Here is a 27,755-nt window from a genome sequence, read left to right as displayed (position 1 = left end):
GTGGATAGTGACCTGTGCTCATACACAGGCTTCTTGGTGGCAGCAGCAGCAGCCTTAGCATCCCATGCCTGTCTCTGGGGTCCGCACTGTTAGCTGCAGCTCACGCCTGTCTCTGGAGCTCCTTTAAGCAGAGCTCTTAATCCCCTCTCCTCATGCACCAGGAAACAAAGAGAGAAGAAAAAGTCTCTTGCCTCTTTGGCAGGTCCATACTTTTCCCCGGATTCCCTCCCGGCTAGCTGTGGTGCACTAACCCCCTGCAGGCTGTGTTCACGCCGCCAACCCCAGTCCTCTCCCTGCGCTCCAACCAAAGCCCGAGCCTCAACTCCCAGCCCCACCTGCCCCGGTGGGTGAGCAGACAAGCCTCTCGGGCTGGTGAGTGCTGGTGGGCACCGATCCTCTGTGACGGAATCTCTCCGCTTTGCCCTCCGCACCCCTGTTGCTGTGCTCTCCTCCATGGCTCTGAAGCTTTTCCCCTCCACCACCTGCAGTCTCCGCCCGCAAAGGGGCTTCCTAATGTGTGGAAACCTTTCCTCCTTCACAGCTCCCTTCCAGAGGTGCAGGTCCTGTCCCTATTCTTTTGTCTCTGTTTATTCTTTTTTCTTTTGCCTTACCCAGGTATGTCTGGAATTTCTTGCCTTTTGGGAGGTGTGGGGTCTTCTGCCAGCGTTCAGTAGGTCTTCTGTAGGAGTTGTTCCACGTGTAGATGTATTTCTGGTGTATCTGTGGAGAGGAAGGTGATCTCCACCTCTTACTCTTCCACCATCTTCCTGATTCCCCTCTGAGAATGTCTGCCAAACCGCAGAGAAAACACTTTGATGACTACACGTGATATGGGAGCATAAGGTGAAGTTCAGCACACTCTCAAGTTGACATCTCTTAGGTAAAACTGGGACCCCCAAAGGGCTCTCCAAACTCCTGAACTCCACACTATGGAGGCAGCCCTTTGGACATGCTGCCTCTCTGCTTCCAGGCAGCTCAGGTCTTACATTTAAGTTCGTAATCAGTTTTGAATTCATTTTTGTGCATAGTATCCAGTTTGCATAGTGTCCAGAATAGTCCAGTTTGATTCTTTTGCATGTAACTGTCCAGTTTCCACAATACCATTTATTTAAGAGACTGTCTTTTCTCCATTGTATGTTCTTGCCTCCTTTGTTTTAGATTAATTAACCATAAGTGTGTGGGTTAATTTCTGGGCTCTTTATTCTGTTCCATTGATCTACTTGTTTGTTTTTGTGCTGGTACCATACAGTTTTGATGACACTAGCTTTGTAGTATAGTCTGAAGTCCGGGAGTGTGATACCTCCAGCTCTGTTCTTCTTTCTCAAGATTGTTTTGCTATTTGGGGACTTTTCTTTCCATAGAATTTTAGAATTATTTGTTTTAGTTCTGTGAAAAATGCCATTGGTGTTTTGATAGGATTGCATTGAATCAGTAGGTTGCCTTGGGTAGTATGGTCATTTTAACGATATTCTTCTAATCCATGAATATGGTATGTCTTTCCATCTGTTCTGTCATCTTCAATTTTTTTCATCAGTGTCTTAAAGTTTTCTGACTGTGGGTCTTTTACTTACATAGTTGGATTTATTCCTGGATATTCTATCCTTTTCGATGTGATTTAAATGGGATTGTTTTCTTAATTTCTCTTTCTGATAGTTTCTTGTTAGTATATAGAAATGCAACAGATTTTTATATATTAATCTTGTACCCTGCAACTTTACTGAATTTTGATGAACTCTGGTAGTATTTTGGTGGTATATTTAGGATTTTCTATGTATAGTATCATGTCATCTTCAAACAGTAACAGTTTTACTTCTTCTTTTCCAATTTGGATTCATTTCTTTTTCTTGTCTGATTGCTCTGGCTAGGAATAAAAGTGGTGAGAGTGGGCATCCTTGTCTTGTTCCTGATCGTAGAAGAAATTCTTTCAGTTTTCACCATTGAGTATGATGTTAGCTCTGGGCTTATAATATATGACATTTACTATGTTGAGGTATTGTTCCCTCTATACATCTTCATGGAAAGTTTTTTTTAATCATAAATTGTTGAATTTTCTCAAATCCTTTTCTGTATCTATTGAGATGATCATATGATTTTTATTCTTTATTTATATATTCTTCAATTTGTCAATGAGGTATATCCCACTGACTGATTTGTGGATATTGAACTATCCTTGCATTCATTGGATAAATTCCACTTGATCATGGCGTATAATTCTTTTACTATATTGTTGTATTTGGTTTGCTAATATTTTGTTGAGAATTTTTGAATCTATGTTCATCATATTTTTATCACTGATATTAGCCTGTAATTTTCTTTTTTTGTGATATCTTTGACTGGTTTTAGTAGCAGGGTGATGCTGGCCTCGTAGAATGAGTTAGGAAGTGGTCCTTCTTCTGCAGTTTTTTGGAATAGTTTGATAGGTGTTTACTCTTTTCTAAATGTTTGGTAGAATTCACCTGTGAAGCCATCTGGTCCTGGACTTTTCTTTGCTGAGAGTTTGTTTTTGTTTTGTTTTTTTAAAATTACTGATTCAATTTCATTATTGGTAATTGGTCTGCTCATATTTTCTATTTCTTCCCGGCTCAGTCTTGGAAGATTGTACATGTCTAGGAATTTGTACCTTTCTTCTAGGTTGTCCATTTTATTGGCATGTAACTGGTTGTAGTAATCTCTTACTTTCTTTTATATTTCTGTGGTATTGATTGTAACTTCTTTTTTATTTCTGATTTTATTGATTTGGGCCCTCCCATTTTTTTTCTTGAAGAGTCTTAACTATTTAGATCTGAAGTGCATCTCTTGTAGGCAGCATACATACGGATCTTGGTTTTGTATCCATTCAGCCACTCCATGTCTTTTGACTGAAGCATTTAGTTCATTTACATATAAAGTAATTATTGATAGGTATGTACTTGTAATTTTAAATCTTAGATTTTTTAAATACTTCAGAGGCTTTTCTGAATTCTAAATAGTTTTTATAACTTCAGTAAATTAAAATTATAAACAGTAAAGCTAACATTATCTTAGATGTTCCAAAGCTATGCATAAACTTAATAAGATTTGAATTTAAAATCACAAGTGTAAATCCCTTAATTGTATATTCCAGATTGAAGTTTCAAGACTCTCGTTCTAATATGCTCTTAAACATTACAGGTATATAAGATTTCAAAAGGCATAGATCCCTTCCTAATAAAAAAATCAGTAATATGATTTGGCCTGTTTTTTACTTTGCTATATTTAAGTCTGAGTTTTCCAAGGGTTAAAATATGCATAGCCACTGAAAGAAGACTGCACAGCCCCAGTTAACTGAGACATCTGCTGGCTGCTCAGTGGATTCCTCTCAGGGGCCCTGCTGAAATTCACAGAGCCCTGGATTGTGGTTAATTTGACATGGTTTTTAGAGGAGAAAGAGGGCAGTGTCTTGCGGGGCACACAGCCCACATAGCCTGATTCCTCAGTATGTTGATGGAAGAGGGTAGGACCACCCAGGTTCGCCACTGGATTGGATTTTGCATTTCTGTGACCTTTACAGTAAACACTTATTCTTTCCGTATATCTCTAGAGATGCGTGAACTTGGTGGAACTTTGCTATTCTTTCTTGTTCTTAGAATGGCATCATTCTCGTGGAATATTCCGAATGGTATTGATCCTTAATGTGCTCTCCAGTTGTATTTGGATCATTTACATGGCTTTTTCTGACTTGCTATTACAACCTGTAAGATCAATCTACTGACATTTTCTAGGCATGTATTATCATTTTCCTATTATTGCCTTGATTATCATTACAATACATCTGAATATTTATTCCTTCCCTTTCTTCTAATTCAATGCACAGATTTTTTATCAGTTGCTGAAAAGATAAGAACAAGCTCTTCTTTTTAGCTTGTCTCCAGCAGACTCCTAGTCTTGGGCATGGGCAGAGGTCACTTGCCCCTTCTTTACTTCTTACAGGTCACCTGTGCGGGGAGATTGCTGGGCTGTTGACTTCCTACTTCTGCAGAGGAGATGCTGTGGCCTTCTTCCATAAGCGACTTCAGCATGGGCTAAAGTCACCATCTTTGCCCTTCATAAGCATACAGCTGCACACATTGAGTTGGTTTTATCCTATGGCCAGGGAGAGAAGAAACATTAAAAGAAACTATTTGTGGGGCTGGAGGGAGGGTAGTTTTAGCAATACTTGCAAAGATGAAAGGTTGTTTGGTTTCTATAACAGAGGCTTCCATTTCCCTTAACCACAGCCATACCTATAAGGATGCCTTGGCAAAGAATTCACCAGGGCTTTGCCTGAAGATCTGCTATTTTGTAAGGTAACATTTCTGCATGCATTTGGGACTTTGTGGAGTGGGGTGAAATGAAAGAGCCAGAGACTCTAGCTCTTTCCTTGTCCTCCCTGCCTTTCCCTTCCTGACCACCTATACAACACCTCTGGACAGACCAGAAAGGGCAATTGTTAGTACTGGAAATTCCTCAAAGAGCATAGTCGGTTTTTTCTGATGTGCCTGAGCTTAATATTTTATACCAATGTTTTTGTCAACCTTACAGCATTTTGGTATCAAGTGACATAAGGGAAAGGTTATTTTGTTTGTTTTTATTCCCAAGTATAAAAGTAATGAAGCTCATATTAGAGCACTTTGAAAATATAGAGAAGAATATAACTATAGTAATAATCACTTATATCCAACTACCTATTTTGGTATATTTCCCTTGTCTCTTTCCAAGTAGGTTTTTTTTAACATAGTAGAGATCAAAATACATACAAACTTTTGTATCCTGTAGTTTTCACTTAACTTTAAATCATAGGAATCTTCTCTAGTCATTAAAAACTTTTTGTAAACATTATTTTTAATGGCCATGTAATATCCTGAGGTATAATAAAGTGTAATTTACAGATGCATTGTCCAGTCTTTGGACGTTTGGTTTGTCTGCCGTTGTCTTATTTATCATTCTCTCTGATACACATGGTTGTGCCTAAATCTTTGCAGTGGCTCCCTTCATTATGATTCATCTTATCATAGCACAGCATTTAATATGTGGGGCGCAGAGGATTGTCAGTGGGTGGTTTTCTTCTCTTCCCCCCACCCCTACTCCAGTTCCTTATATTCTGTGTAGAGAATATAGATTCTATATTCCCAGGAATATAGAACAAACCAGCCCCTGTCTTTTTCTGAATCCTTTTTGCGGGAAGAACCCACCACAATGTGAGTCCTTGGCTTCAGTTTTGGCTTGTGTTTTTTAAATCCCACCATGTAGGTATTGGATAACAGAATTCTGGATCATGTTTAAAATAGATGCCAGCTTGGCAAGCACTATGGAAGGGTTTCAGGAACTGGTGAAAGCTAACGGCGAGGAGCTGCACTGCCGCCTGATTGACACAACTCAAATGTGAGTGTCGTGGTTTTGACGCCTCTTTCGAAACCACCTCCCTCCTGTAATACAACCCAGGCCGCTCAGCAAGGCTCTGCGTCCCGCTGTGACGTCTGCTCTACCCACCCCAAGAAGCCCTCAGGCAGGTTCAGATGGCCTCATGAAAGAGAAAAGCTTGACATGTAGCAGGAAAGCAGAGAAGCCCCCTGGTGATAACGGTGTACGTGACTAATATCCAAGAGTAGGAAAAAAGAAGTCTCAGTGAAAAAGAAATCAGGAAGCCAGATATTGACTAAAATTTGTCTAAATCCCAATAAACTGCAAGTGTGGTGACTAAATTGGTGCCTCTTCAGCAGCTAACGCCTGGAGGGCCCCTGCACTTATAAATGGGGAAGGGACTGCTGGAAAATGGATCGAGCAAAGGGTTTATAACATATTCGGTAGGCCAAAAAGTTCTGCAAGAGACACTTAGACCTATGCAGAGATAGAAAGGATCTCAGGAGTACTGCAGATTATTCCTTGGATTTCTTATTTATGAGATGGTCCCACTCTGGAAAAATGAATGCCTGTCCTAATCTGGGGAGAGGAGAGTACACTCATCATATGCTAAGGTTTTCACAATGTGGCCCCTTTGTTTTAGAATAATACAGATCCCTAGGACATAGAATTCTAGGACTGAAACATATTTTCAAGATGATTTTATCCAACGTCCTGGGAAACAGGCTCAGCAAGGCTTGCTTCTCTGGGGTCACACAGCTAGCTGAGTTAATGGCAGAGCAGAATCTGGACTGTGAGAGCCCTCAGTGCCCTGTGCCGTGGCCGTGTGGAAATGATTTCCAAATCACATGTCAGAGTCCCAATTAAATCTACATAGCGGGTTGGACTCTCTGTACTTCTTTGCTTAGAATTATAATAACTTGAGAGGTAAAAGAAGGTTTTACAGTAACAGTGTCTTCATTTTTTAAATGCAGCACACAGGGCCCAGGGCAGTTCTCAAACCCTGATTTCCTTATCCCAATACACCCCTAGCTGACTTTCCTCTACCAATATTTTCCACGGTATATTCTTTAGGAATTAGTCAGTGGGATATTGCCCGACCAGATATACTTGAGAGAGTCGAACTTCCTTTTTGCAATGCATCTCAGAGTGTGTAATATGCTCTTTGGCTATGGGGGCTGCAGAATTTGTAGCATTTCCCAAACTCATTTGACCACAGAACCCTTTTGTCAAGAGACAAGGTTCTCAGGAATACAGGTTTGGGAAACACAGATCTGCAGCCTGCTACCTTTCTCTTTGCTTCCTTAGTGTAGGAAATTGAAACTGAGTAAGAAACACGTGGATTGATTACAAGAAAATGTGTGGGGGGCTAACTCTAGGGTTAGCTAGACTTCCTTGGTCATTTCAGTGGCTGGGGACATTTGAGGAAAATGCCACAAGTCTGCCCAGAGTGACCACCTGTTCCTACACATGATTACCCAGCATGGCATCTCCTCTCTGTGGTTCTCTGTGCTTTTCTGGCATGAAAACTGCCCCACTACCTTGAGATTTCCAACCACATAGAGTCCCCATCACCCTCATGAGATGAGGAAACACACAGAAGGCATGGAGAGAGCAGACCTGCCAGGGCTACACAGAGGAGCCAGGACACTGTGAACAATGCCCGAGACTCTGTCCTTCCCACAGACTTAAGACAAATGCATTTTACCCAGTTCCCATGGCACGTTCAGAAGGCTCAGGGAAAACCATCAAAGCTTCCTAGTCGCCACCGTAGGAAAAACTGATGTGGGGAAACTGTTAATGCATTGCTTTGACCAAGGAAAGTTAGGTAACGGTGCTTTGCATAGTCTTGTGGGAAGCGTTAATGGATTTATTTGCATTAAAAAGCAATTTTGATTTATTCTTTTTCCCTGTCTTCTCCCTTTCATTTTTACCCACAAAAGCAATGCCCGTGACTGGTCCAGGAAACTGACTCAAAGGATAAAATCGAACACCAGCAAGAAACGAAAAGTCTCCCTGCTCTTTGACCATCTGGAACCAGAAGAGCTCTCCGAGCACCTTACCTACCTGGAGTTCAAGTCCTTCCGGAGGATATCTGTATGTACCCGAGGGGCCGGAGAAAAGCTTCCCTGGGATATCTCTGAAAATAAGCAGAGGAATTCAACAGGCCATCCACCTCCTAACCCTAGAGGCCCCCTCAGCGCTGGTAGGCTTTCCCATCACTCTGTGTCATTGGGAAAATCAGGACACGCTGCCTTGTTTGTTGCTCCTGCTTTGCTGCACGCTCCCATCCTCCAAGCCCACCTCCCTCAGCCCACCACTCGCTCAAGTGGCAATACTGTGGGCACACATGGTACCCTGCACACGTGAGTGTACACACAACATGCATGCGCACACACACACACAATTTTATTCCTGATAATCATTAGGCTTCCAGAATGTTTTTTTTTAATTTTCCTCCCAAAAAATGAGGCTAAGTCCTGTAAGAGGACTTGAATTCATTCTAGAATAGGCTTTGGATGGCTGTGGGAATTCTCAAAATAAATCAGATGCTACTGGTCTAGCCCAGAATTTACCTAAACCCTTGAGGTGGTGCTGACATGGCCCAGCAGTCTCCCCTGATTCTAGAGAGAAACTGTGCTGACACAAACCTTGCTCACTGAAACTCCATATGTGATACCAAAGAACACCAGCTCCACACAAGAGAACTTGCCAACAGAGCCTCACTGGCCGATATGATTTCCTGAGAAACGACTCCATTCAGCCCCTACCGCTATGGAAAGATACAGTTCTGAGCTTTGCTCTAAAAGTAGAGACTACCTAGTTGCTGGATGCATTTCTTAGATGTACCTGTTCCCTGCTGAGGTGATGGAGGCCCAGGGGTGGCTTGGACCAGGTCACACAGTTTATTAGAGTCAGAGCTGAGACCAGGATCACAAGCCTCTCTCGGTCACTCAGCACCAATTAATTGAGGCTGCTTGTGTTTGGAAGGAGAGCTGCAAACCAGGTTACAGGGGTTATTATAGCTTTTCTCCCATAATGTTGACAGCCTCCCTGTTTTCACACAGCTCTTTTGCCAATCAGCCAGGAACCTCCCCACCCCCTCCAGCCCAATTTGGAAATACGTCTCCAAGCATTCATCTGCATGGCGACCTCCAGTCTCCTCACTGGCTCCCCTCAGACAGAACCACAGGCCCCAGTTGGAACGCTCCCCCTGGGGGGTTTCCATTTGGCAGTGCCTCTCGTGTCACGGGGGAAGGACACTGAAAAGAGCCATTTATCACACTGGAAATCTGAGCTGTACTGGGGCCCAACTGGTAGGACTGCTCTGTCAGGCCTGTGGGCTGTCTGCTCCCTGCCAGGGCTCAGATCAGTGGAGGTGGAAGGGAAGAATCAGTGCAGAACAAGGCCTCTGCGCCAGTGCTCCCCCAGTGTCGGTGCAGGGTTCTAGCTGCAAATGAAGACATCAGCTTGAACTTTCATTTCTTTTGAATGTCACGGTCGCCTCGTAGAAGACTTTTGGGGGGGATCTTTTTGTTTTACCTACACAGTTCTAAACAGTTTTCCCCATGTAGGGTGGGAGGGAAATTTATCTCTGCTGTGAATTGAGTGACATTTGGTATTTTCTGCTTATTATTATAATACTTTGGAGGGGGGAAGAATTATACTGAGATAATTCTTTTAAAAAAACAAGTGGATTCAATATGTTACATTTCGAATGGGAGGGGTATATAAATGTAGTCACTGGAATGAATCGGGGAACTTTTTCTTAGAACCGGTAAGATTTGTGCTGTATATGTCTCTCTTAAGGAGTAGGTTTGGTCTACTCATATTTTTCCACCCATCAGCAAACAGCACAGAAGAATGGGGCTCAGTTAATCTGCATTCATTTTATTCAGGTTATGAGATCTTCTCATCAGTGTATTACTAGTCAGGCAGGACTAAGGTGTGTACACTGATGACAACCCCCTCAACCCTTCCCACCCAATCTCAGCGGCCTAACAAAGCAAAAGTTTATTTTTCACTCCTGCTGCACAGGGGCCTCTGCTGACCACAGGTGCTCAGAGCCTGGGTGTGGGAGGCTTCATCTTGACATAGATCTCCACGATCTCTGCAGCCTGGAAAGGCAACATAGCCAATCATTCACTGGCTCTTCTATCTCAAAAGTCGTCACATCTATCAGCAACTCCTAAATATCTGAAGATTTTTAGGGTATGAAATGATAGTGTGCTCAACTTCCTAAAAGAATTTCCCTGAAAAGCATTCGTTCCAATACAATCCCAGCGAGAGGATTTTTCTTTATTTCTGGAATGTGCATATTACTAATATAAATATCATTATTAAAACAGTTCCCTTGTTTCTGCAAAAAAAAAAAAAAAAGTCATCACGTCACTTCCACTGACATTCTCCTGGCTAAACTGTCATGTGGTCACACCTGATCTCAAAGGGCAGAGTTGAGAAATGGAGAGCTGGAAATAGCTGGGGAACAGCACTGAAAACTCCCATGGGAGCACTGGAGCAGAGCAAACTCTCCTCCCTCTGTTACACTATTTGAGCAGAAGGATTGTTTGTGACAGGGACACAGTAGCTGCAGTCATGACTTATACACTGATCTTCTGGGACATTTCCAGCTTCACATCTGCTGTTTGTTTCAGCGTCAGCCATAGTGAATGCCATTGCCCAGGTGAATGGGAAGCTGTGGTCTCCAAATAATAGCTAACCAGTGTCACGTACCCCACTCACTTCGCCCCTGCTTGAGTTGGCGAATAGAGGGAAATCCAAACAGGTCTGTTTGATCATGAGGTTAATAATATCCTGTTAGCACCACCTCACACTTATGTAGTACTTTGAAAAGTTCAAGTGCTTTCACAGGTTATCATGTTTGATCTTATTAACAATTCCGTGTCCTAAATAGGACAGATGTTATCCCGGTTTTGTTTTTGTTTTTGTTTTTGCGGTACGCGGGTCTCTCACTGTTGTGGCCTCTCCCTTTGCGGAGCACAGGCTCCGGATGCGCAGGCTCAGTGGCCATGGCTCACGGGCCCAGCCGCTCCGCAGCATGTGGGATCTTCCCAGACCGGGGCACGAACCCGTGTCCCCTGCATCGGCAGGTGGTCTCTCAACCACTGCGCCACCAGGGAAGCCCTATCCCATTTTTAAGTTAAGAAAACAGCTAGGAGAGAGAGAAAAAGAGTGTGTGACACAGATTTTGTGAGATGATCTTTTTTTTTCCCCCTTACCTTCAGCAACATAGCTGGAACTAGTACTGAGATTTTTCTTGTATACTGTATTCTTTAGAATTGAAAAGGGGCACTATCCCTATCTACTCAACATAATATTGGGGTTAACTTGTATGTGTACACATCCATTTAGGCCTAACGACGTTTGATGTAGAGGGACCATGCTGTGGGTAGAATAAGAAAGATGTCCTTCCTACCATCCTTGTCTGCAGGAGAGGAAAGCCAAGAGCTCCTCTGTCCCTTAGCAGATTCTAGCCATCAACTCAGCAGAGGTAATATGCCCCTCGGGTCTCCCAGAATACTGGAGTGGCAGTCCTGATGAGTTTCTTTTTCCCCAGTTCTCCGATTATCAGAATTACCTCGTAAATAGCTGCGTGAAGGAGAACCCTACCATGGAGCGGTCCATTGCCCTGTGTAACGGCATCTCCCAGTGGGTACAACTGATGGTTCTCAGCCGTCCCACCCCCCAGCTCCGAGCTGAAGTCTTCATCAAGTTCATCCAGGTGGCTCAGGTGAGTGACTGGATTAAGACTTAGCGCCTGGGCTAAGAGGTAAATTATCCCCTCTTCCCCCAGCCTAGTCTATCCATTAGAGCTGCTTTCTCATCATGAACCTCCGGGTGGGGTTGTGCACTTTTATTACCTGTCCCCAGATCTAGATACGGTAACTCTTCTACATCCCACACAAGGGCAGTATAGAGAGGGCCCTACAGGCCATCTTCAAGGTCAGGATATGGTTAGATCTGTTTAGATCTTTAACATTTTTCAGAAGATGCTTACCAGCCTATATTGTTTTACCAAATGTGGCCCACATGGCAAAGGAAAGGGTAATTTCAGGTTTTAGTGGAGCTGGACCAGCCTGATTTAGGTCTGTGAGCCCATGTTGTGTTGAATGGCTGGGTTTAGTGTTGGAGGGACAGAGTTTAGGCATCTGATAAGAGAAAAGCAGATACTGTGAACACATATTTGAAATTTCACAGAGATTCTAGCATCTCTGTCCCAGTTACTGTCCTATGTAGGCATTGGCGTTGCCCTCAGAAATAAAAGTCTGGTTACTTTGGGGTAAAGGATATAAAGGATTATGCTGAACGATATATTTTTTCATCTCTAGATGTTCTAGACCAGTGTTTCTTAAAGTGTGGTACATGGACCACCTGCTCTGATGTTAACTAAAGCACGGATCCCTAAGCTCAACCCCAGATCCGGGGAATCAGAACATCTGTACTTGAGTCCAGAAATCTTTGGGTTAAACAAGTACTTTGGGTGTTAGAAGCCACTGCTGTAGAGGGTGGTCCACAGACCAGCTGAAACTAAAGGAGGAAGACATGACGCTTTGCTAGATTTGGGACCTCCTGGTCTGGAATTAAGCCTTAGGAAAGAAATGGACAGAAAATTGCAATACCTGATTGCTAGCCTTTGGCCAGAATTAGAAGGACTCATGACACAGAGATGAGAGGCAGCATCTAAGCTCCCATGTAAGTGACATGTACAGTGACTCTGTTTTCTGTGTCACAGAAGCTCCACCAACTACAGAACTTCAATACGTTGATGGCTGTGATAGGAGGGCTCTGTCACAGCTCAATCTCCAGGCTCAAGGAGACAAGTTCACATGTCCCGCATGAAATCAATAAGGTCAGTGCTCCTGTCTCCTCCCGGGCCTCTTAGCAGCATTCCTAGGACTAACGTCAGCGTTTCCTCCTTGAGGGGCAGCCCAGAGAGCATTTCCGAACCAAAGCATCCCTTTTCAACCAGGCAAAATACCAAGGAAGCAACCCTAAGAAAACCCACAGGACAGGAACGGGGATGTCACAGATTTGAGAGTGACTGTGACTCAGTCTGGCCGCAGTGTTACTGCACCCGTTCCCGCTGGTGATTTGAAACAATGTGTGTGTCTTTCCCATGTTCATATGCCACTGAGTATCCGGAGTCACCATCTTTAGTGAGAACTCACTTGCTCTAGCAAGGAAGAGTGGTTCAGTGACCATAGTTCAGTCTGCATGTCAAGTGAGGTTATTTAGTGACACGTTAGAAACCTAGCTAGCTGGAACCCTTGGAGAGTGACATTATGGAGAGCTAAATTTTTCCAGATAGTTGGAAATGAGCTTTTCAGGTACCATTTTTTAATAGGTGGTATTTTATTGAGGAACATTTTTCTTAAGTGTCCTATGTACTTTCCTACGTTATTAATTAGATTTTATAGAAAGGACTTTAATCCTTTATACCTACGGCTGTTATCACACATGTAAACCACTATGATATAGTACAGGTATAAATGCAGCTACTTATGGTATGGGTTTGATAACAGCTGCTCTGGGCATTTCATCTCATTTGGCCTCCCTTACTGAACTCAAACCCCAGTCCCCTCGCGAGCTCTCTTCTTAGGGAGAGATGTATGAGCCTCGGTGCCACATCCGTTTTCCCAGGTGTTCAGCCTCCTTTCAGAAAGCCTCTTATTAATCATCCTTACTCTGACAATGCTGGGGTCTAGGGACACCGCTCCACCCCCACCTCCCAGTGGTCTGGTCACCTTATAATTCCCTCATAGTGCTGGCTGGGAGCTGGCAGAACAACTGAAGACTGCCTGTGTCTCGGAGGGAGAGAATCACAGAATTTCAAGGGCCTTCGTGTCATTTCGTTTACGAGATGTAGCTTGCTGCTCTGCAGCTTGGGGTCCCCCCATAGCAGTGCGGACTGTCTGTAGCTGCTTGACCTTCGGGGTGGTCTGCATAGTGAATTCCTAAGTCCAGAATTAAAGCTAGCGTCCTGCAGTAGTTTATGTCACCTTCCAAGGGGAACAAAAATACCTCTGTCATCTTTGCTGCTAGTCTCTCGTCTTGTGAGCATTTGCCACACTCCACACTCGCGCGCCCTGTTTCCTTAGAGGTGTGTGAGGAGGCTCTCTTGGCAGCCACATGGCTGCCGGGGGCTGACTCCCAGACCTCAAGCTCTTCATCGGGAGAAAGGGTACTTTAGGCCACGATTTTATTACAGGAATTTCCGGCACAGTGTTTAAAATGGTTGTTTTGTGTTGTGACGTGAGTCTGTCCTTCCTGTCTTTGCTTCTGAGAAGGCCGGTCACCACACGTGGGGGTGGGGTTCTGTGAACTGCGTGCTGACTTAAAGCAGGTGCACTGGAAGGAACAGCAGACCTGGCTGTGCCCTTGCTGTGCTGGGAGCGGCCACACGCCCTCTGGCCACGGCAGAGCACAGGCTCTAACGCAGAGCCCCCCACGGCCTCTGCCTCGTCCTCTCTCAGGTCCATTGCTGGGAATTGGTCTAGTCTGTTCAGTCTCCCTATCTAGGGTTTCGGTCATGGGTGGAATGTCACCTGCTTCCTAGGCATAGGCCCATCTTGAGACTCACCGAGCCAAGGCCCACAGAGCGCAGCATAAGGAATAACACCACTTGACAGGTGACTGAAGCGCCACGCTGGAAACACGCTTCCCCGCGCCAGCTGCGTGGGCAGCACACTTGAAGTGTTGTGCGGTGCAGTGTCTTTGGAATCATTCGGGAGACACTAGGGAAGGGGACTGCGTGGCTTGGGGTAGAAGTCAGAGAGACACTTACTATGCACTGTATACTCGTGTACTTTTAAAATCTTTTTTATCGTGTGCTTACTTATTTTTTTAAAGAACAATTTTAGCATAAAAATGGTAAATAAAACCTCATCTAGGGGCTTCCCTGGTGGCGCAGTGGTTGAGAGTCCGCCTGCCGATGCAGGAGACATGGGTTCGTGCCCCGATCCGGGAGTGTCCCACATGCCGCGGAGCAGCTGGGCCCGTGAGCCATGGCCGCTGAGCCTGCGCGTCCGGAGCCTGTGCTCCGCAACGGGAGAGGCCACAACAGTGAGAGGCCCGCGTACCGCAAAAAAAAAAAAAAAAAAAAAACCTCATCTAGAATTTTCCAGTTATGTTGTAAAGCACACCTTGCGTTTTCTAAATCTACTCTGCGATGTTTGACATAAGCTGGAGTTTTAACTGGGGAGTCAGAATCTACACCTTTAGGTGGACCACCCCCTGCCTGACAAATCAGGGATGGGGTGAAATTATGGTAGGAGCTGAGAGTAAAAGGCAGCCGCTGCAGAAACGCAGCCTGCCTGGATGGTACCTGTGACTGGCTCCCTTCCTCTGCTTTGTAGGTTCTGGGTGAGATGACCGAGCTGCTGTCCTCCTGCAGAAACTATGACAACTACCGGCGTGCCTACGGGGAGTGCACCCGCTTCAAGATCCCCATCCTGGGGGTACACCTCAAGGACCTCATCTCCCTGTATGAAGCCATGCCCGACTATCTGGAGGAGGGGAAGGTGAACGTCCACAAGCTGCTGGCCCTTTACAATCATATCAATGAACTGGTCCAGCTGCAAGAGGTGGCCCCACCCCTGGAGGCCAACAAGGACCTGGTGCACCTGCTGACGGTGAGGCTCCATGGGAGACAAATTACTGAGCGCTACCTCATCAAAGATCAGCTCAGTTAAGCCTCACAAGAACTCTATGAAGTGGATACTCTCATTACCTCCATTTTATGGATGGGGATTCTGAGGCACAAAGACGTAACTTTCCAGAAGCCACACGTTATTAAGCAGCAGATCCTGGGCTCAGACCCGGGTGGTGGGACTCCGGGGCTGTGCTCTTAAGCACCATGCCCTTTGGACCTCTAGGAGTGTTCCCCTCCCCCTACAAAAGCCAGTCCTAAGCTCTCTGGGAGGAGCTGATAGCAAATCAGGATACAAGGCTTGGTAAGAGATTGGAGACAGTCGGTTTTCATTTAAAAAAAGGACAAGGCATTGAGTTTAAAAAAAAAGGAAAAAATAGGTTCATTATTTGGGTCCTGCTACCACTGGCTTGGATCCCAGAGGCATTTAAGCCAAGGGCAGGCGAACACTTGTGATGCAGGAGACCAGGATTTGCACTTTGGGTGGGGGGTGAGATCAGATGAACTCCCTTCCAGACCTGTGATTCTGTAGTTCACCAGCTGTGTGACTGACTGTGGGCACATAACTCTCTCTGTTTCCTTCTCTGTAAAATCAGAGGGATTCATCTCTGCAATGACTTCTCCCTTCTCTTTCAGTTCTAAAATTAGACAATTTTTAATCTGCTTTTTTTGCAGAACGGAATAATCACTGTAGCCTCTTCCTACCTCACAGGATTATTCTGATAGTGCCTCAGGCTTTGCATCCAGCTGGTGTCTAATCCCAGCCCTTTTGCTAATTGTCCAGGTGACCTTGGCTAGTTTCAGCCTTAGACCGCATTATCTGAGGAAAGAGGCACTGAACCTTAACTTTCTTGGTTCACAAATTCTGTGAGGAAAACTAAGCATTTCCCTCCCAAAATATACGTAAGCCATATATACTAAAAAATATGGATGTTTTTGAGTTCTGAACCCCCTGAAGCCCATCCACAGAATCCAGATTAGGAACAAGATTATTTCTAAGACCTCTCTCCTCTAAAGTTTTTCTTATATGAAACTCTTAATATTGTTTGATATTACCTGTTCTCATTTAAACTGGGTTCTGTTGCTGGAATCAAATTTTAATGGTATCAGGCCATGCAAACTGTCCCTTCAGATCATCCGTCTGCTTTGGGAGAGAACACGTGAGGTGTGGACCATCTGACTAGATAGGGCCTTTGGCCTAAGCTCTGCCTAGAAGCTTAGCTATTAAACCATAGTTTAAAAGTGGGCATCTTGAGACGTCTCCAAAGTTTAAAAATACTTTAACAAAAACTAACGCTTGCCCTACTGCAATGGTAGATGTTATACCCCCCAAATTTTGTGAATTTTTAAAAACAAATGATTTACAGCCTAAAAGGGTAAACCACTAGAGAGGAAGAACCAAGAAACACATCGGCCCTGGGAAAGGCAAACAGCATCCTAGCAATTAACTCTGTTCTCCTTTGATCTGCAGTTATCCCTAGATCTCTACTACACTGAAGACGAAATCTACGAGCTTTCTTATGCCCGGGAGCCCAGGAACCACAAAGCCCCCGTGAGTTTTTCATAGTAAGACGCCCATGTGTAACAGGTGCTTTACAAGCCTCTCATCAAGGTCATCCATCTTGGAATGGACTTTAGTTCAGGTTAAAAAGCATATTATCTTTTTACTATGTGCCCAACATTGTGCTAGGAATAAGAAAAGCTTCAGCATATGTATTAGGAATAGTTCCTGACCATAAAGAGTTTGTACACAACTCGAGGGGATAAGACTAATATGTGAACAGTAAATAACTACATGCCATGAGTGTCAGAAGGAGTGGGGGAATCAGCCAGTGGTTTACTAGTTAGAGAAGGGATATAGCATGGTACGCTGGAGTGACCTCTCCCTCCTATTAATTATAAAGTGTCCTCAAGGCAGTTGTTTCTCTTCATGATTTGTTGATGATAATGATATGTATATTCATCAGATGCTCAGCTTCAGAGGACTTTCAACTTGGTAGATAGAAAAGCCCCCACATCTTGTATTCACGTGGGTCAGAAAGAGCAGTCTGCTGGGTCTTTTGACCTCTTATGATGAGAAGTCCTGTGCACAGTCCTGGCTGCACAGTAGGGACTTCACAGGTTATCTGGCCCTGGCTTCCTACAGGCAGGTGAAATAATTTCAGTCTTCCTTCTGAAGAACCAATAATTCCCACAGTCTCCTGGGCAGCTCCCCAGCTCCAAGCAAGTGGTACTCAAGGGTAGAGAGTTGCCTGTACATGAGAAATTCAGCTTATCTGTTCAGATGGCTAAATTTCATTGTTTCTATACAGAAAGACCAAGTTCTAGCATGCTATTGTAACCAAAGATGTTCACTGAACATATTCGGCAGGTTTCAGGGTGTTGGAGGGCATTCCAACGAAAAGGGGACCTTCTTTCATTTTTCGAAGAGATTTTAATTTGGGCCAAGTCTCAGATACTTAGGAATGGATTCCATCTCAGCTTGTCTAGGCCTCGCTTCTTGTTTTTTTTTCTTGCGTGTCTTCCTGCCTTTTAGCTATTTTTCTCCTCATCCTTGTCTCTACTAAATAGTAAGTAGAGAACAGAGAGGAAAAATTTTTTTTAATGTTACTGGAGTGTACCTGCTGTTCAGGTGTACAGCAAAGTGATTCAGTTATACGTATACATATATTCATTCTTTTTCAGATTCTTTTCTCATATAGGTTTATCACAGAACATTGAGTAAAGTTTCCTGTGCTATACAGTAGGTCCTTGTTGGTTATCTGTTTTATATATAGTAGTGTGTGTATGTTAATCCCAAATTCCTGATTTATCCCTCCCCCCAACATTTCCCCTTTGGTAACCATAAGTTTGTTTTTGATATCTGTAAGTATGTTTCTGTTTTGTAAATAAGTTCATTTGTATCATTTTTAAAATTAGATTTCACATATGAGTGATATATGATATTTGTCTGACTTACTTAGTATGATAATCTCTAGGTCTATCCATGTTGTTGCAAAGGGCATTATATCATTCTTTTTTATGGCTGAGTAATATTCCATCATATATACGTACATCTTCTTTATCCTTTCTTCTGTCAATGGACATTTAGGTTGCTTCCATGTCCTGGCTATTGTAAATAGTGCTGCAGTGAACACTGGAGTGCATGTATCTTTTCGAATTATGGTTTTCTCCAGATATATGCCCAGGAGTGGGATTGCTGGATCATATGGTAGCTCTATTTTTAGCTTTTAACTGTTCTCCATAGTGGTTGTACCAATTTACATTCCCACCAACAGTGTAGGAGGGTTCCCTTTTCTCCACACCCTCTCCAGCATTTATTGTTTGTAGACATTTTGATGATGGCCATTCTGACCAGTGTGAGGTGATACCTCATGGTGGTTTTGATTTGCATTTCTCTGATAATTAGTGATGCTGACCATCTTTTCATGTGAATTTTGGCCATCTGTATGTCTTCTTCGGAGAAATGTCTATTTAGATCTTCTGCCCATTTTTTGATTGGGTCGTTTGTGGCTTTGTTTGATATAGAGCTGCATGAGTTGTTTATTTTGGAGATTAATCCTTTGTCAGCCACTTCATTTGCAAATATTTTCTCCCATTCTGTGGGCTGGGTTTTTGTTTTTTGTGGTTTCCTTTGCTGTGCAAAAGCCTTTAAGTTTAATTAGATCCCAGTTTATTTTTTTTTAATTTTCATTACTCTAGGAGGTGGATCAAAAAAGATCTTGCTGCGATTTATGTCAAAGAGTGTTCTGCCTATGTTTCCTTCCAAGAGTTTTATAGTGTCCAGCCTTACATTTAGGTCTTGATCTGTTTTGAGTTTATTTTTGTGTATGGGGTTAGAGAATGTTCTAATTTCATTCTCTTACACATAGCTGTCCAGTTTTCCCAGCACCACTTATTGAAGAGACTGTCTTTCCTCCACTGTATATTCTTGTCTCCTTTATCATAGATTAATTGACCATAGGTGTATAGGTTTATTTCTGGGTTTTCTATCCTGTTCCATTGATCTATATTTCTGTTTTTGCACCAATACCATACTGTTTTTGATTACTGTAGCTTTGTAGTATAGTCTGAAGTCAGGGGGCCTGATTCCTCCAGCTCCGTTTTTCTTTCTCAGGATTGCTTTGGCTATTTGAGGTCTTTTGTGTTTCCATACAAATTTAAAAATTTTTTGTTCTAGTTCTGTGAAAAATGCCATTGGTAATTTGATAGGGATTACATTGAATCTGTAGATTACTCTGGGTGGTATAGTCATTTTGAAAATATTTATTCTTCCAATCCAAGAACATGGTATATCTTTCCATCTGTTTGTGTCATCCTCAGTTGCTTTCACCAGTGTCTTATAGTTTTCGGAGTACAGGTGTTTTGTCTCCTTAGGTAGGTTTATTCCTAGGTATTCTTTTGATTCGATGGCAAATTATGTTGTTTCCTTTATTTCTCATTCTGATCTTTCATTGTTAGTGTGTAGGAATGCAAGAGATTTCTGTGTATTAATTTTGTATCCTGAAACTACCAAATGCACTGATGAGATCTAGTAGTTTCCTGGTAGAATCTTTAGGATGTTCTGTGTATAGTAAGTACCATGTCATCTGCAAACAGTGATAGTTTTACTTCTTTTCCAATTTGGATTCCTTTTATTTTTCTTCTCTGAGTCCCATGGCTAGAACTTCCAAAACTATGTTGAATAAAACTGGAGACAGTGGACACCCTTGTCTTGTTCCTGATCTTAGAGGGAATGCTTTCAGCTTTTCACCATTGAGAACAGTGTTAGCTGTGGGTTTGTCATATATGGCCTTTATTATGTTGAGGTAGGTCCCCTCTATGCCCACTTTCTGGAGAGTTTTTATCATAAATGGGTGTTGAATTTTGTCAAAAGCTTTTAACTGCATCTATTGAAAGCATCATATGATTTTTACTCTTTAGTTTGTTAATGTGGTGTATCACACTGATTGATTTGCAGATATTGAAAAATCCTTGTATCCCTGGATAAATCCTATTTGATCATGGTGTATGATCCTTTTAATGTATTATTAGATTCGGTTTGCTAGTATTGATATTTTGTTGAGTTTTTGCATCTGTGTTCATCAGTGATACTGGCCTGTAATTTCTTTCTTTTTTTTGCGGTCGGCGGGGGGTATCTTTGTCTGGTTTTGGTATCAGGGTGATGGTTGCCTCCTAGAATGAGCTTGGGAGTGTTCCTTCCACTGCAATATTTTGGAGGAGTTTGAGAAGGACAGGTGTTAAACTCTTTTTTTGTTTTTTTTTGTTTGATAGAATTCACCTGTGAAGCCATCTGGTCCTGGACTTTTGTTTGTTGGAAGTTTTTAAATCACTGTTTCAATTTCAGTACTTGAGATTGGTCTGTTCATATTTTCTATTTCTTCCTGGTTCAGTCTTGGAAGCTTGTATCTTTCTAAGAATTTGTCCATTTCTTCTAGGTTGTCCATTTTATTGGCACAGAGTTGTTTGTAGTAGTCTGTATTTCTGTGGTGTCAGTTGCAACTTCTTTTTCATTTCTAACTTTATTGATTTGAGCCCTCTCCCTCTTTTTCTTGATGAGTCTGGCTAAAGGTTTATCAATTTTATCTATCTTTTCAAAGAACCAGCTTTTAGTTTCATTGATCTTTGCTATTGTTTTCTTCATCTCTATCTCATTTATTTCTGCTCTGATCTTTATGATTTCTCTCCTTCTACTAACTGGGTTTTGTTTGTTCTTCTTTCTGTAGTTGCTTTAGAAAGAGAAAATTTAAATGATCTACTTTACTCTTTGTTGATAGCTTCAACAAAAGCTTTAATAGAGAGGGAAGTGAAACTCCAGGCATATTGAAAATTTTAAATTATCTTAGATGGAGACAATGTATGTGAGGAGCTCTTTATAAACTGTAAAGCACAACACTTGTGTTAAAGCACAACACTTGTGTTAGGCAAGGTTACTGTTCTAGATTTCAGTTACGTGCGGGCCCTCTGCTCCTGGCCACTGCACATAGTTGAGGGTTGTCCACAGCTGCAGCTACCAGGTAATGGGAAAGGAAGGAGCTTAAGGTTATAGCATTGCATTATAGTCATGGGGATTTCTCTGAATATTTCATTTTAGCCACTAACACCTTCAAAGCCACCAGTAGTTGTGGACTGGGCCTCTGGAGTGTCTCCCAAACCTGATCCAAAGACCATAAGCAAACACGTCCAGAGGATGGTAGATGTAAGTACAGCTGTGTTTGCACAGATGAAAAGCAAGGCATTGCCTGGCTTAGTGTTGTGTGTGGGGAGAGGGGAGCACAGTGGTAGAAACACAAAGGTAAGAAACTTGAAACTCGTTCCTATGTGAGCACAGGGAACCAGTTACTTCTCATATTGTGGCTGCAGAACAGTTCAGAAGTTACATTTTGCCAACACACCTCGGCCTCTTCTGGGGGGAGGTGTACCTCTTAAAGGCCTAGCAAGAGATCATGTATTTAAAGGTTGTCAGTTGATTTGGGGGCAGAGAGAGGTTGGAAAAGATTTGAGTGTAAGTAAGGGTGATGAGAATCTAAAACTGAGAAGTGTGACACTGCTTGATTCAATTCACTGTGCTAAATGCTGAGGAGGGGTATACCTTCATATTTCTACATTTATCCTGTGGACCATTCCAGTGTAACAAGAAAAGAACGAGCCAGCAAGTGACAGAACAATTGGTAGAGGATTAAGAGGGGGTAGGGAGCACTTCCGACTGGGCTGTTAGTAGAAGCTACACAGAGAAGTGGCAATCTGAGCTGTGCAGTGAAGAAAGGGCAGAGTGAAGGGGGAACATCCCCCAGTGCAGTGAGCTAGGAGTACAGAGCAGCTGGGGTGAGGGCATATTGACATGCTAATGGAATTGAAAGCATCTGGCCACCCTCCAGATGCTGGTACCTGCAGAGACCTGGGATGTGGCCCACTGAATCTCGGCAGCAGCTTAAGGAGCAGGTTTCCTTGTTCCTCTCACTCAGACTGAGGTGTTCTGGCCCCTTTGTCATTTGGCTATGATTGGTTTCTCTTTCGTAATCACCAAAGAAACTCCTTTTTCACAGTCTGTATTCAAGAACTATGATCATGACCAGGATGGATACATTTCCCAGGAAGAATTTGAAAAGATTGCTGCGAGTTTTCCATTTTCCTTCTGTGTGATGGACAAAGACAGGTGAGGGTTTGTGTATGGGAATATGTGGCTGTGAACCTGTTGGTAAGAACGCTTTATGGGTGTGTCACTAGAAGAATTTGTAAACTCAGATGTGTTGCTGATGTGGTCACTTAATGAATCTCAGTGCTAAGAGAGCCATTATCAAGCAGATGCCTGTCCGGCTTCACCATGAAAAATGCATGTTTTAAATGCAAAGACTCCATAATTCTGCCAGTTTAGGAATAGTCTAGTCAACTGTAAGTTAAGAAAAAGTTTAGTCTTCCTTCTTGCTTTGTCCTTACAGATTATGAGGAACAACTAATATTTACTAATATTTTGCATATTTACTTTTCTCAAGAAGTTGGTTCTCTGTGTGAAACCAAATGTTTGGTTGGTGGGTTACAGTTATATAGTAGGTGCTGTCTAAAGTCAGAAACCTCAGCATAAGATATTTCCCTATACCCACATTTCCATCACTTCTTTTTCAAGTCTTGTGAATAGTGGTTAAGTTAGTTAGGAAAACCTGGTTTAGCCAAAGAGTGACTCTGTGGAAATGAGTAATGCCATCTCACCTCCTTACACATGCTACCCAGACATCCTTATTAAAAGGAGGGCTCATGGAAGTAAGTGTCAGGTAATACATACTGTACTACCCCTCAAGGATACAAAGAGAGAGAGTTTCTAAGGCTAGAAGCTGCCTTGCTACCCAGCCCCGCTCACATCCTTCTCCCTCATTTGCGGGCAGGGAAGGTCTCATCAGCAGAGAAGAGATCACTGCCTACTTCATGAGGGCCAGCTCCATCTACTCCAAGCTGGGCCTGGGCTTTCCTCACAACTTCCAAGAGACAACCTACCTGAAGCCCACTTTCTGTGACAACTGTGCTGGATTTGTGAGTTGTTCTCAGAGTGCTTCGGGGTTGAACGTGGGGAGGGGTATGAGGCAGTTTAAAGTGATTAAGCCAGGTACAGACCTCATGCACCTTTATCAACTCTTCCTGCCTAGAGCCTAAGCAAACACCTACAATAACCTCGTCCTCAAATGCATGGGTTTTACTTGCACTCATCTTTTCCCGTTTCTTCCTGGTTTATTTTCTCCTCTGGTAGAAGGGCCTGGGATAAATGGTGAGGAAATGTTGAATTTGGGATATACTTTTAAAGTATTATATCCATATGCTGTTAGAAAAGAGAAATATGAGACATCCTCACCCCTTCAAAAGGAACTGCCTTTTAAGAAGTCACTTGGGCTCTGCCCCTCCCCTGTCCCACCCCGACCAACAGTTTCCTCCTAAACTCAGTTCGTGACCCCAGGATTCTGTATACTTGCTCTTTAGTTTGGAGTCTCAAGAAGCCTATTTGTCCTGTGATTCATCCACTTCAGGCCTGGGTCATAAATCCACTGTAGTAAGCTTCTTGAGAACATTCACCTCTGATCAGCACAAACTTTTCCTGTTTTCAGTTTAAGGCCAGGAGGGATTAAGACACATGAGAGATAAATGAGGTTTCCTTCCCACTTGAGGTAGAGTAGAATGAGGGAAAACAAAGAATGGATGTCTAGCCTCCTACCAGGTAGATGAAGGACCTGTGGTGCATTCTAACTGTCTCTTCTTTGTCCCACAGCTCTGGGGAGTGATCAAACAAGGGTATCGGTGTAAAGGTAAGGCCCAGCTTTGTCCAGTGTGTTGTCTCTCTACCCATAGTAGTTGTCCATTCAGTCCACAGCTTCTCAGCACACCTCACAACCTCATCTTCAAACTGGCTTCCCTAGAGCACCCCCTGAGAGTGATTGCCACCACAAAGAAGAGAGGAATCTGGGTGACTAGTTATGCAGCTCATTACAAGAGCCTCACTTTGCCTTGTTTGCCCTGGAAATAGGGATGACTGGTAGATTATGCTCTCATATGGTCATGGGTCCCCAAAGACAGGCACAGAATCACTTCTGAAACAAAAGGTAAGTGATTACCAAAGGCCCTTGTCAGCTTTCCTTTTATCAGTAGATATCCCAGGATAATTGTCCTTCCTTATGACTAGAAAAGTTCAGGAGTAAAGGAGAAAAGACCTTTTACTGCAAGGAAGAAAGAATAAGACCTAACAGCTGGGAGCCTCCAGAGGGTCTCCTTAGAGTAGGCAGTATGTGCAGGATGACCAAGAAAAACACCATTTCTGTCTAGGAGAGCAGGATGCCACTTCTGATTCCCAGACTCATAAGGGCTGTGACAAGGTTGTGAGATCCAGGGTTGAACCAGTGAGAAGAATGCTAAGTTCAATAGAAGTGTTAAGTGTCCTAGCTCCAGAAGACAGGACAGGCATGTGTGACGAGAGCACTGCATGCATGTGGTTTTGAGACCCTGGAGGAGAAAGTGAAAGACTTCCTGATCAGGGTGTCTTGTCCACAGACTGCGGGATGAACTGCCACAAACAATGCAAAGACCTGGTTGTGTTCGAGTGCAAGAAGCGAGCCAAGAACTCAACAGCTCCCACAGAGAACAGCACCTCTGTGGGGCCAACGTCCAACCTTTGCTCATTGGGAGCCAAAGATCTGCACCATGGTAAGCAAGCACTGGGAATGTTCATCTTGGGAAGTGAAGGTAGAAGAATATGGTTTTCGGGGAAGAAAGATTACCTTTATCCTTCCTACTTGTAATAAAAACCACCACAAACATGCCTGCATATTATGCACCCTGTATTTTAAGAGTTCCATTTCAGCTGTGGACACAATTCTGTCACACACAATGCAGACTTTCTTGGGAGAAAAGTGGCAGACAGCACCATGAAGGTCTGCGGCCTCAGAGTGAAGCCTGGAAAGGGGCTGCACCTAGAGGTTTCTCTTCTCCAGACCATCTCTCCCCAGTCCCCAGAGCTTTGCCCAATAGTGACAAGAGGAGGACTGCCAGGAAGTAGACTAATAGGTAGGTTAAACATAGGTGTATCATGGGCAACAAATGAAAATTGCTGTAGAAGTGCTATCGGCAAGGTCTGCTTGTAGTGAAAAAACCGACTACTGGTTATCACTGTTATCTATTAAATGGTAAATATAAACCCTAGACATACACAAAGCTTGGGACGGAATCTTAGGCACGCTACCTTTTGGGGAGCAAAAGAAAGCAAGCAAGCAAATAGAAAAAAGCAACAGAAAAGGAGCCTTTAAGGATGGCCTTTCCTCAGGGTGGATGCAGCCTGACACCAGTGGCCATAGCTTGGCCAGCAAGGCCCCTGGATTTCAGCCCCCTTACCCCCTAAACTGCCTGCTTGAAAATGAGTCCACTTTGGGCCTATGGAACTCCTGTACCAATAAGAAAAGTCTCATTTGAAACTAATGTGTCAACATTGAGTCTCTGCTCTTCTGAGCCAAAGTACTAACATGTCACGTACCTTCCTACAGCACCCGAGGAAGGACCTTTCACATTCCCTAATGGGGAGGCTGTGGAACACAATGAAGAAAGTAAGGATCGGACCATCATGCTCATGGGAGTGTCCTCACAGAAGATTTCTGTTCGGTTGAAGAGGACTGTTGCCCACAAGGCCACCCAGACCGAAGCACTGTCTTGGCTTGGCAGTGAGGGCCCTTCCAGTCACTTTGTGCTATCTTCCCCAAGGAAGACGGCCCAGGATACTCTGTATGTACTTCCCAGCACTACATCTCCATGCCCCAGCCCAGTCTTGGTCAGAAAGCGGGCTTTCGTCAAGTGGGAGAATAAAGAATCCCTCATAAAATCAAAGGAGGAGCTCCGTCACCTCAGACTCCCAACCTACCAAGAGCTGGAACAGGTACCCTCTTTTCCTTTTTTTCAGACTCTGAGAAAAGTGGGGCTCAACCAGGGAAGAACATGTAAACTGAAGATTCAGACCAGGTTGATTATTAGAAAGATAAAGGGGGAAAAAAAGGATTCTGCTTTGTCTCAAAGAAACCAGTGGGGGGCCCTGGTTCACATTATGTAACTAGGACAGGATAGACAGGGCTCCTATTGCCATAAAGGTACAATCTCAAAGTGTTGGTACCAGGGCCCAAAGCTCTGTGCACAGTAGGCTCCTTGAGAAAAACCACTTTCTATTGATCAGCTTTACTGTGGTGACACCACACCCTTTTTCTAGACTTAAAAGCAAGTTGCCTAAATCCTCCCTCCCTAGAGGTCTTTGGGGGCCTTCATGGTTGCCTGGACATCTTCCTAAAAGGAGGTAAGCACCGTGCTATCAAAAAAAAGGGAGGGAGTATTTAGCTCACTGCAGAAAAAGCCTTCTTCCTAATACAGAATGAGGGAACTCTTCTCTAAAACATCAGGGGATGTGCTGATTTTACATACACACACAGCTAAATCAACAGTAGTTGGAAAATGCACCATTGATTATAATCTATAGCAATATAATGTAGTAAATGGTAACAGTTGTGGTAGCAGAATTGCTTTTTATCTGTTAGGCTCACAATGTCCTAATCATAAGTTATCTAATGGAGGTGTTAGAAAAGACAAAATAAGGTTTACCAAGAAGAATATGATGCCAAGCTTTGATGAGAAGGGGGATAATAAGGTTAAGAATAGAAAAAAAGAAAGTAGGAGCTAGGACAACTGGGGACAACAGGCAGTTGTCCAAATACTCAATTCCATAGGGTCATCACTAATAACTTGTTTTTGTTTAGAGTACAAAGCTCAGGGTGAGAGCTGGTTTAGACAGACCTCTTGTCATGGGACAGTAGTTTCTTACCAAAGATAGGGTAAGGCCTGTCTGCCTTTTTTCCCCAAAACATCATTTGGAGGCCTATCAATCAGTACAAACACAAAACCAACATCTAACTGCCTAGAATTCCTTACATAATTCTACACACTACATAGTAAAACTGCCCAAGAGGTTCTCAGGATTCCCTACCTGGTCCTCAGGGTTGCACCTTCCCTGTCAGACCCCCAGGAATTGAAGAAACATGTTAGATAATGTATGTGAAACTCTTGGTTTGGTGCCTAGAACAAAAACATAATATTAGGAGGAACGCTTGAGAAAAGAACAGATTTTCTGGATTAAAAGTAGTCACTCAGACTATTTTAAGACATGCTTTAAGAATCAATCAGAACATCTTCCGATGCGGGTGACACAAAGCCCTCTCTAGGGGTAGAAGCAGCCAGAATCAACTTTCAAGAACAATGAAAGAAACCTTGAAAAGTGAACTTGATAGAGTAGAAAGAACTTCAGTCTTGGGGACAAAGATCTGTGCTTCTAGTCCCAGATATTTCTTACTCCTGCTGATAAACTCTGTGACCTGTTTGGTCCTCTGTAAAATACAGTCCATGCACTCTACAGCTTGCTTCAGATCCTGACATTTTACATGCCGTGTAAAAGGAGCAATGTAGTTGTTGGCAACAGTGACTTCTTGCTGCAAGAAGGTAGAAAGATTTCAGGTGACTGAGTTAGTTAGGTCCAGTATTCATTCCTACCCGGTAATACCAGAGCTGGTAAACCCTCTTTACTTTTATCCTTGTCATTGGGACCTAAGGACCAGAATTCACTATGCATGTTTTAGAGTATTTAAAATAATATGTAATATTCATATTATAATTAATAAATATTATACATTATTTTAAGTATGTGTATACCTCTAAGCCACCACAG

The 27,755-nt window shown here is 43.2% G+C and overlaps 1 protein-coding gene across 3 annotated transcripts in view; it reads left to right on the top strand.

Moving 5' to 3' along the window:
- RASGRP1 (RAS guanyl releasing protein 1) overlaps positions 1-27,755 on the top strand; it is an 87,269-nt gene that overhangs the window by 51,605 nt on the left and 7,909 nt on the right. The window contains exons 4-16 of one of the 3 annotated variants that reach the window (XM_060147018.1): positions 4,242-4,304; positions 5,248-5,379; positions 7,302-7,455; positions 10,937-11,110; positions 12,113-12,229; positions 14,736-15,011; positions 16,500-16,580; positions 21,123-21,227; positions 22,075-22,184; positions 22,909-23,053; positions 23,781-23,817; positions 24,557-24,709; positions 25,543-25,928. In XM_060147018.1, the coding sequence (XP_060003001.1) occupies positions 4,242-4,304; positions 5,248-5,379; positions 7,302-7,455; positions 10,937-11,110; positions 12,113-12,229; positions 14,736-15,011; positions 16,500-16,580; positions 21,123-21,227; positions 22,075-22,184; positions 22,909-23,053; positions 23,781-23,817; positions 24,557-24,709; positions 25,543-25,928 (1,933 nt within the window). Of the gene's footprint in view, positions 1-4,241; positions 4,305-5,247; positions 5,380-7,301; positions 7,456-10,936; positions 11,111-12,112; positions 12,230-14,735; positions 15,012-16,499; positions 16,581-21,122; positions 21,228-22,074; positions 22,185-22,908; positions 23,054-23,780; positions 23,818-24,556; positions 24,710-25,542; positions 27,652-27,755 lie in introns of those variants that run through there. The other 2 variants (XM_060147017.1, XM_060147019.1) reach the window with 2 other exon arrangements.

Source organism: Lagenorhynchus albirostris, chromosome 1, assembly GCF_949774975.1.
Source record: "Lagenorhynchus albirostris chromosome 1, mLagAlb1.1, whole genome shotgun sequence".
In the NCBI taxonomy this organism is placed as follows: domain Eukaryota; kingdom Metazoa; phylum Chordata; class Mammalia; order Artiodactyla; family Delphinidae; genus Lagenorhynchus; species Lagenorhynchus albirostris.
This window is presented reverse-complemented; position numbering and strand designations above follow the sequence as displayed.